At 54.8% G+C, this 8548-nt stretch overlaps 1 protein-coding gene across 2 annotated transcripts in view; it reads right to left on the reverse strand.

The window, feature by feature from the left end:
* The window catches only part of ADAMTS14 (ADAM metallopeptidase with thrombospondin type 1 motif 14), an 87086-nt gene extending 81506 nt beyond the window's left edge, over positions 1–5580 (reverse strand). For both annotated transcript variants that reach the window (XM_054522525.2, XM_063727627.1), the window contains exons 1-2: positions 5202–5580; positions 3081–3520 (exon numbers count right to left, since the gene is read on the reverse strand). In XM_054522525.2, coding sequence (XP_054378500.2) covers positions 3081–3520; positions 5202–5283 — 522 coding nt within the window. In that variant the 5' untranslated portion in view covers positions 5284–5580. The remainder of the gene's footprint in view (positions 1–3080; positions 3521–5201) is intronic.
* Between the last annotated feature and the right edge of the window lie 2968 nt (positions 5581–8548).

The following is an 8548-nucleotide window of genomic DNA, read 5'->3' on the forward strand; positions in this document are numbered from 1 at the left end:
ACAGGAAGGACTCGTTACTGTTGCTGTCATTATCTGTGTCACTTTCATTTTCTGTATGATCTCCTGTGGACCTTGTCCATGGTCAGCACTCAGTACATGTTTTTTTGAAATGAATGACTTTGGCATTTGAGATGTTAGAGAATATGGGATTAAAATCCAGAGACCATGTAAAGATGCAGAGTTCAATCTTATCAGAAATGCTACACCGTGGCCTTTGAGTCCAAAGGTGAGCTCAGCTGGGTCACTGGGACACAGCCCCTTGCTGTCATGGGACACAGGGCCGTTTCCTGGAGTGGGTGGAAAGTCAAGGAATCCCAGCCTGGGGTGACCTCTGTGCCAGTGGCCCCAGTGGAAGGCAGTCAGGGAGTACCACTCCCAGGGCTTGGAGGCGGAGGCATCCAGATACTGGACTTCAGTACTGGCCTCTGGAAACAGCCAGGGTACATGTTGTGGTCCAGCCTGAAGCTCAGCCCAGTGAAGTCCATTTCTGCCCCTCACCAAGGGGAGGGGGACCCAGGCAAGTCACTTCCTAGAGCCTCAGTTCTATACCAGCTACAGAGCAAGCCTCCAGAAGCCTGTATCTGGACAGCCTCTGAGACCCAATCCGGCTTTAGCAAATGCCACACAGAATCGATTCCCATCCTCCAGGGAACATCAAGTATAGCCCTTCTTTGGACAAATGAGAAGAGTAAAGCTCAGAAATGTGGGAGCGACTTGCCCAAGGTCACACAGCTAATGAGAACATTTACTCAGATGCCACCAAAAATCAGCAACACCCTCTGAGGAATGCCCAGCCCCAGGGCCACTGAACAGCCCCACCTCCACCATCTGCCAGCCCCCAAAACCAGAGCATGACGATTTGTCACCATATACGCTACACCATGTAGCCATGTGATCGTGCTTCAGGAGTGCTAACTCAGGGTCCTTCATGGCCCTGGTCCCCGTGGCACCTAGTGGTCAGTCACTACTTGTCAATGGGCTGCTGAGCTGGTTCAATGACAAGGGAGGTTTGCAGGATGCAAAGGGGGTGGGGAGTTACTTATCATTGGTGACGGTCATCCTCAGTTTAGGTTCTCAGCATATATTGAGCATCTCTTCCGTGTCTCGCTCCAGGAGGGCAGTCAGAGAAGCTGGAGCCCTAGCCCTGTCACCGAGGAGCTTATAGCCTACCTGTGTGATGACTTTAGAAGGAATTCACCATCTAATTCAGTGCAGCTGCTGGCTTGCACCAGCACTTTCTCTCTATCTGCATGGATACTGTATCCCTGGATGATTCCTAACATCACTTGGGATTTTCAACCAAAACTTATGGCCATGGCATAGCTCTAGCCAGCAGGGTGACCAAGGGCCCCTGTGGCACAGAGCCGCAGGGCCAGAGTGGGCTGGTGGCGGAGGCTCAGCCCAGACACCTGACAAGGCCTTAGGCTCCCCCAGCTGCCCTGACAATCTGCTTTCTCAAAGTCCGTTCTCAGGAACTCTTGCATCAGTTCACCTGCAGAGTTTGGTAATGATCAGATCCTGGTCCCTCCCCTGAGAGGCAGATTCTGCGCCCCTGACAAGATGCTCAGGTGATTCTAGTGCATGCTCAACTATGAGAACCAACTACCATGTAGATAAGCCCTCTCCATGAGGGCCCTATCACCTTCAATGGGATGAAAATTTATTCTGGGGAAGGCAAAAATATTACACCTTTGAATATATAAAGCACAGATAGATATTCAGTGTATAAACAGATATTCAATATATCTGTGGTATTAAAATTGCATGAGGAAAGCCAGGCACAGTGACAAGCACCTATAGCCCCAGCTCCTGGGATGCAGAGGCAGGAGGATGGCTGGAGGCCAGGAGTTTGAGGCTGCGGTGCCCTGTGTTTGTGCCTGTGAGTAGCCACTGCACTCCAGCCTGGGCAACATAGTGAAAATCCACCTCTAAAAAAATAAAAACCTCATCGTGGGGTGGACTGATGACTGGGGGGAAATGTCTAAAACATTTAGGGGCACATCATGATAAAAGGTGGAAAGCACTGGCCTAGACAGAGGCAGCCACGAAATCAGCAGATAAGACATCTCCTACACATGAGACGATGGTGACAAATGCTCCCCACCCTGCCAGTGAGGAAGGAACCCACAACACCTCCCCATCTCAAATTTTCTCGGTCTCAAAGCTGAAGGGCAGGGGAGCAAGCGGGCCCCTTCTTGGGACCCATCAGCTCACATCTGATGTCTCTGGGGCAGGGAAGAGCCGCCCAACAGGACCTTGAGGCTGCTGTGCCAGCTCACAAGGGCCTGCACATTGAGGAGGAGCAGCGAGGGGAATGAGAGCCAACCCCAGGTGGGGGCGAGAAAGACAGCCCACCCCATGGCTTTCTGGTTTGCAATGTGGAGCCAACTAGCAGAGCCAACTTCCCAGACTCTGGGAAGCAGTGCAGAAGCAGTGGGGGTCCTAGGAAAGGGACCACACAGAGCAGCCAGGAAAGAGCAGGCTGGCTCTGGGGGGAGAGACAGGGAGGAGAAGAGGAAGGACACGACATCACAATGTTACAAGACATAATAGCAGCCACTAACTGTGCCCGCGCCACGAGCCAGGCAGGGGCAGCCCCCAGTACACTGCCCAGTTAGGCGGGCCATATCATTAACACCCGCGGGTCAGCTCCAGGAGAGCAGAAGCCATGTCTGTCTCGGGCACCACCGTACCCCCAGCACCTAGAACAGTAAATATGTGCAAAATAAATAAGGGAAAGAACCACAGAGAGGTTAACTCATCCAAATCCTCACAGCTAGGCAGTGGCTCAGCCACAATTCCAACCCTAGTGTTTCTCCGCACTCTGAGACACCAGCCAAACAGCTTGTGATCCAGGTGGGTCCATGGAAGGCGAGGGGTGAACACCATCCCAACTTGGCCACTTCACACCTGGCAGAGCATGAACCTAGTGGGCCGCGGGGGCAGGCGGCACTCCCTCAGGAAGGCAGCACCACCCCTGCCTTGGCCCAGACTGCAAAATATGCCCACAGCAATCTCAAAACCACGTGAGCAGGGCATGGGAGGGGAGGATACAGCTTAATGAAAGTCTCATCCCTTACCAATCCATCACAGTTGCTGATGGCAACAGCTGCCCCAGGCATTCCAGTGACACCTCCAGTGTACACACACTCCTGCCGTAAGGGCTGCCGGAACAGCTCCCGAAAATCCTCCTGCCACTCCACTGAGGATCCTGGCACTACCAACCTCCGGTTGGGCCGCAGGCGCAAGTGCAGTTCCTTCCCGAAAACAGTGACATTGAAGTAGAGGGAGTGGCGCCCCGCCCTGCCAGGCCACAGGGTCCCTCCTGGGTGCAGAGGGCTGCGAGCCACCCGGAGGTGACTGGAGTGTCGTGGTAGTGTGGGTGGCGTGTCCACTACCATGCTCCCTGCAGAGGCTGCTGCTGGGCCAGACACCACATGGGAGAGGAAGCGTCCCCGAAAGTCTGTGCTGCAGGGCACTGTCACACCATAGTCACTGAGCTTTCCAGAGAGGTGCAGCTCTGTTGGAGGTAAACAAAGAGTCACTTCAATGCAGTAGATGTAGAGGTAAGGGGAAGTCGGCAATCCCACAAGGGCAGGGAGGGATAGGAACTCTCAGTGTTACCCTTAGATAGGCCCCTTAGCCCGAGTTCACCCATTTTCCATCCATTGCTTCCTGAGCTCCAGGATTCCTACACTTGGATGAAGGGTGTTCAGGTACCTTGTGGAAATATCACTCCCTGTAGCCCCCAGGTCCTTTTTAAACTTAGCAGAAGAAAGCAAATGATACCAGACAGAGCCCGGTCACTAGCGACAAGACTTCCAACCTTGGGTTCTGCCCAGAAAAGGACTAAAATTCCCCAAAAGCCAACAGGGCAAAATAAAGGGAAGGGCAGATCTGCCCAAACTCCCCAACGTGCTGAAGTCACCAGCCCAGGCTGGGGTAGGGCCCTCCTCCCCAAGCTTCCAAGAACGCAGCTGGCAAAACAAACACACCTAGAAACCCAAGGGACCGTGGGCACGTGTCAAGGAGAAGGTGGGGCTGCAGAGGGGAGGGAGGGAATTCGCGGTTCTCTATTTTTCCAAGGTTAGAAAGAAAACTTTTTACAGCAGGACAGTGGCCGCTGAGATCTCTGTATGGCTTAGCCCCAAGCTGGATAAATATAGATCTTCAAAAATAAAAGTATATACAGGGGGTGACCTGCCCACTTGGGCTGAATTAACAGTGAGGTCACGGCCCCATGCTCCAGGCCACATGCCAGCAGGCCCATCCTCACACAGCTCTCCTTGAGCCCAGCCAGGCTGGGCAGGAATGACAGCTCCCTGGCTTCCAGGCCTGGTGATTCATGAATGCAAGTTTGGGAGGAATTTTCATTTCCACACAGCTCTACCTCTCGTCTCCCCAGTTCACGTCACTGACAAAACATAGAAAGTGGTGTTTCCTGAAAATCCCCCATGCCCACAGCTCTAGTTTCATCCCCATTATAGCAGAGGACCCCCAAGACTGCTGCAAGAGGGGACCCACTCTGGCACATGAACAAGGCTCACAAACAAGGAGGGACCCTGCCTGGAAATGACCGGAGACTCCTCCCCATGTTCAGAGCCACCAGGAGGGTACCCCATGCTGCAGGGCGGGAGTGGAGTGTATCTGGTGTGTATGCCAGAGGCCTGTGTCCGCAGCGTTTGACAATGCTATGTTGGGGGCAGTGGAAGGATGTATGTTTCTGTGCAGGAGCGTGAGTGCCCCGCATGCTCTGCAGTAGGAGGCAATCACCTGTTAGCCTTATTCTGGGTATGTAACAGTCACACACACACACACACACACACCTTGCACCCATGCTCACACAAGTTGGAGACAGAGAAGACATTGAAAGAGAAAGAGACACAGGACAGAGAAACAGATTGGGGAAGAGGGGAAAGAAGAAACACAGAGCGACAAAGAGGCAGATATGCTGCTCCTGAGAAAAGACCGATGCTCTCAAATTCTCTCCTGGGGTCTCTGTCTACTTCTAGTGCCAGAAAGGGAGAGAAATCACGGGACAGCGCCGTGGCACAGTGGAAGAAAAAAGCAAATCAGCCCAGAGTGTGCACACTGCCTCCCACCCGCGGGAACCCTGCCTGGGTGGCTGGGGCAACCTTGGGCCACCCTGACCGCGTGCATCCCGGACCCCACGGGCCCCCGCGCGCCCAACCCGCACGCACCTGGGGTCCGGCTGCCCGCGGCGGCGCAGAGCGCACAGTGCAAAGGCAGCAGGCAGGACAGCAGCGCGCGGAGTGGAGCCATGTGGCCGCGCTGGGACGCGGGCTGGGCAAGCGCCCGAGCCCCAAGTCCCAGGCTGAGGGCGGCGAGGCTAGGGTGCGCCCCGGGCTGTCGGAGCACCGGCTGGCTCCCGCCGCTGCCGCCTCAGCCGCCTCCCCGCCTAGCAGCCTCCCTCCCGCCAGCTCCGGGTCCCCTGCGCGGCGCCGCCGCCTGGACCGCTGGCTCCGGGCGCGTGAGGCTGCCGGCTGGAAAGCGGAGCCGCTGACGCGCCAGCGCCCCCGGTGCCAACTGCCGGCGGGTCGGTCAGCCCGCCCGCGCAGTGACGCTCCGGGACTCCGCGGGAGCCGGGCGACGGGGCGGCGGGGCGGGCCGAGGGTGGGCACACCGGGCGGGGCGGGGCCGGGCGCGGGTCGGAGCTGGGGCGCCGGGCGCCCGGGGGCGGGGCGCGCGGCTGGGGAGTGCAGCTGCCTGCGGCTGGGGATCGGAAGTGCCACGCGGAGACAGAGCAGGGGCTCCTGGCGCACGGACCGATTGTCCCCTCAGACGCCTGGGATCCCCGGAGTGGCGGCCCGAAGCCGCTTTCTATGGCTGCTCCGCCCCCTTTCTTGGCCGCAGGGCCTGCTCTCCGTTTCTGTTCCAGAGCCAGGAGGCCAAAGGGGTGTCCGGCTGCATTTGGGAGTGTGGTGGACAGTGAACCTCCCGGTAGAGGGAGACTCCGTCTTTCTTTCACTATGGTCTTGATGCCCTCACTAACTATCGACCCCTTGGATCTGCCCATTTTCCAGACTGCAGCCCAGAGTGCACGACTGACCTGTGTCCTAGCCAACAGCAGGGCTGAGCCGGTGAGGAGAGAGCCCTGGCTTCAGAGTCAGACAGCCCTGATTGAAATCCTAGCTCTGAACCTCAGTTGCCTCATCTGTGAAATGGGTGTTAACTACAGCACATAATAGATGCTCAATAAGTGATAACTGCCCTCCACTTCCATCCCTGACACCAGTAACAACTGCGGCATCCCAAGGTGGAAAGAACCAAGAGTCTGAGAGATGAGCGCTTGATGCTGGTCTTGCAATGGTGTTGAGACCAGGTCAGGAGTCAGTACAAACAACCCAACAGAAGATCCATGCTCTTGCTTTACTCTGTAAATATGTAACTAATAACTTGCAAATAAACTATATTTCAAGCAATCCAGGGGTGGGAGTTGTGGAAAGGAGATTTTTTTGTAATAACCATAGAATAAAGAATCTTGGAAATGATGCCAAGGTTTTGGAGGACGAGTGCATTTAAGAAGCAGGTTCAGAAAGCTAAAGTATATTATATTCCAAGCATTCCAAGCTACATCAGAGCATCCAGTTATTTGGAAATGCCACAACCAAATTGATCTATATTAAATTCAGAAAGAATAGAGTTCCTCTTTCTCCTCTTTCTGGTCTTTTAAGATGTGTGTTGGCTGGGTACAGTGGCTCACGCCTATAGTCCCAATACTTTGGGAGGCTGAGGCGGAAGGTTGCTTTAGCCTGAGAGGCTGAAGCTGCAGTGAGCTGAGATCACACCACTGTACCCCAGCCTGGGTGACAGCACAATACCCTGTCTCAAAAAAAAAAAAAAAAAAAAAAAAAAAAAGACGTGCAAAGTCAAGGTCCAGACAGGATTCTGTGTGTGAAGGCTGACGGAGCAAGAAAGTTAGAGGGTGTGTGTGTGTGTGTGTGTGAGAGACAGAGAGAGGAAAGAGACAGAGAGATAGGAAAGAGAGAAAGAGAGAGAGATAGGAGAGAGAGAGAGAAAGAGAGAGAGGGAGAGAAAGAGAGAGAGAGAGAGAGAGAGAGAGAGAGAAGGCTGGGAGATGACCAGGCTGGAGCTTCACAGCTCTGGCCCTCTGCAAACCCAAGCCCACCAAATGATCTCTGGATAAAATGGCTTCCCTTCTCAGGGTCTCAGTTTTCCAAGCTGCAGAGTGGGAACCCTGTGGGACAGAAGGAAAAAGTCATGGCATAAGGATTGCCCCTTTTCTGCTGTGGGGCCATCTCAGAAAGACTCCCCTAGGAAACTCAGGGGCCCCAGCTCCATTCCACCCGCTTCTTCCTGCCTCAAGGAAAGCAAGTCAAGAGGGGCAGGTCACAGCTGGGGCCTCAGCAGCCTGCCTCACCGGCGTGGGCTGCGGCCTTCCCTGGAGCCAGCCTTGGCAAGCAGAGAGCAAAACCTCTCCCTGTTTCTTTACCCCCACCCCCTTCCCTGGGGCTGCAATGGTTGCTTTTATTGGCAAGTATTGTGTGTCCAAGCTCTCTTCCACTGAGGAAGGCTTTGTTAGGAAAAGGGGACATGGGGGCCTAGCTCCGAGTCTGGGCCAGAAGGTGGGGAGAGGGCAAGGTGGCCCCAGATTTGGAGGTGAATGGGGCCAAAGAAAGAAATCCCCAGGTGTAAGCTGGGGACACTCCTAGGAAGTCAAGGTCTGGGTTTTCCAGTGTCTTCCTTGAGTCTTCGCACAGGACAGAATGTCTTGGGTGTTTCTCCCAACACCTAACACAACACTTTCAGTCTAAGGCCCTGGGGGAGAGGGATGCAGAAAGTCTGTGTTGGCTGCATGAAGCCAGCAACCAATTGAGAAACCTGATGTGGGCAAGAGAAAGTCTGAAAACTAGGTAAGGAAAGGGTAGAGAAATGTGCTGTAAATGAACATGCAAGGTCGCCGGGGGTACCCCAGGGACTCTGGGGACTCTGGGAAGGAGGAGCTTAGAGGGAGATTTCACTGCCGTGGATCCAAGCTGAGGCTTCCACAGGGGAGACAGAGAGGAAGCAGTGTTCCTGGTTGGGAATGGCACGAGCACGGGCAGGAGGGGGCAGCCTGCCATGAGCCTCCCAGGCAGGAGGAGAAAAGTCTGGACTAGCTAGAGCCCATGGAAGGCTCCTGTGACAGGTAGGGCAGAAAGACAAAGTGGAGGTGTCTATCCCCAAAAGGTGACTGTGGCAAGACTTTGAAACAGATGTAATGAGCGGGCTGGGGCTTGGGCAACGGCCCAGGATTTGACCCTGAGGAGCAAGGTGGTCCCAGCCTCCACCCACGTTCCTTTGAGCATAAACAAAAATGCAGAGATTTGGAGATAGAGGGGTTAAGAGGCAGTCTCCAGTCCTGTGCCCCACTGCATTTATAGTTAGGTAAACTGAGGTCTGGAGAGGAAAGCAGACTTGCCTCTGGTCACACAGCTGGTTTAGAGGAGGGCCAGTTTCCCTGGCTTCAGAAAACCACAACCTCTGCTGAGCACCAGCTCGCTTCCCCTCTTGCTCCATCTTCCAA

Source organism: Pongo abelii, chromosome 8, assembly GCF_028885655.2.
Source record: "Pongo abelii isolate AG06213 chromosome 8, NHGRI_mPonAbe1-v2.0_pri, whole genome shotgun sequence".
Lineage (NCBI taxonomy): Eukaryota > Metazoa > Chordata > Mammalia > Primates > Hominidae > Pongo > Pongo abelii.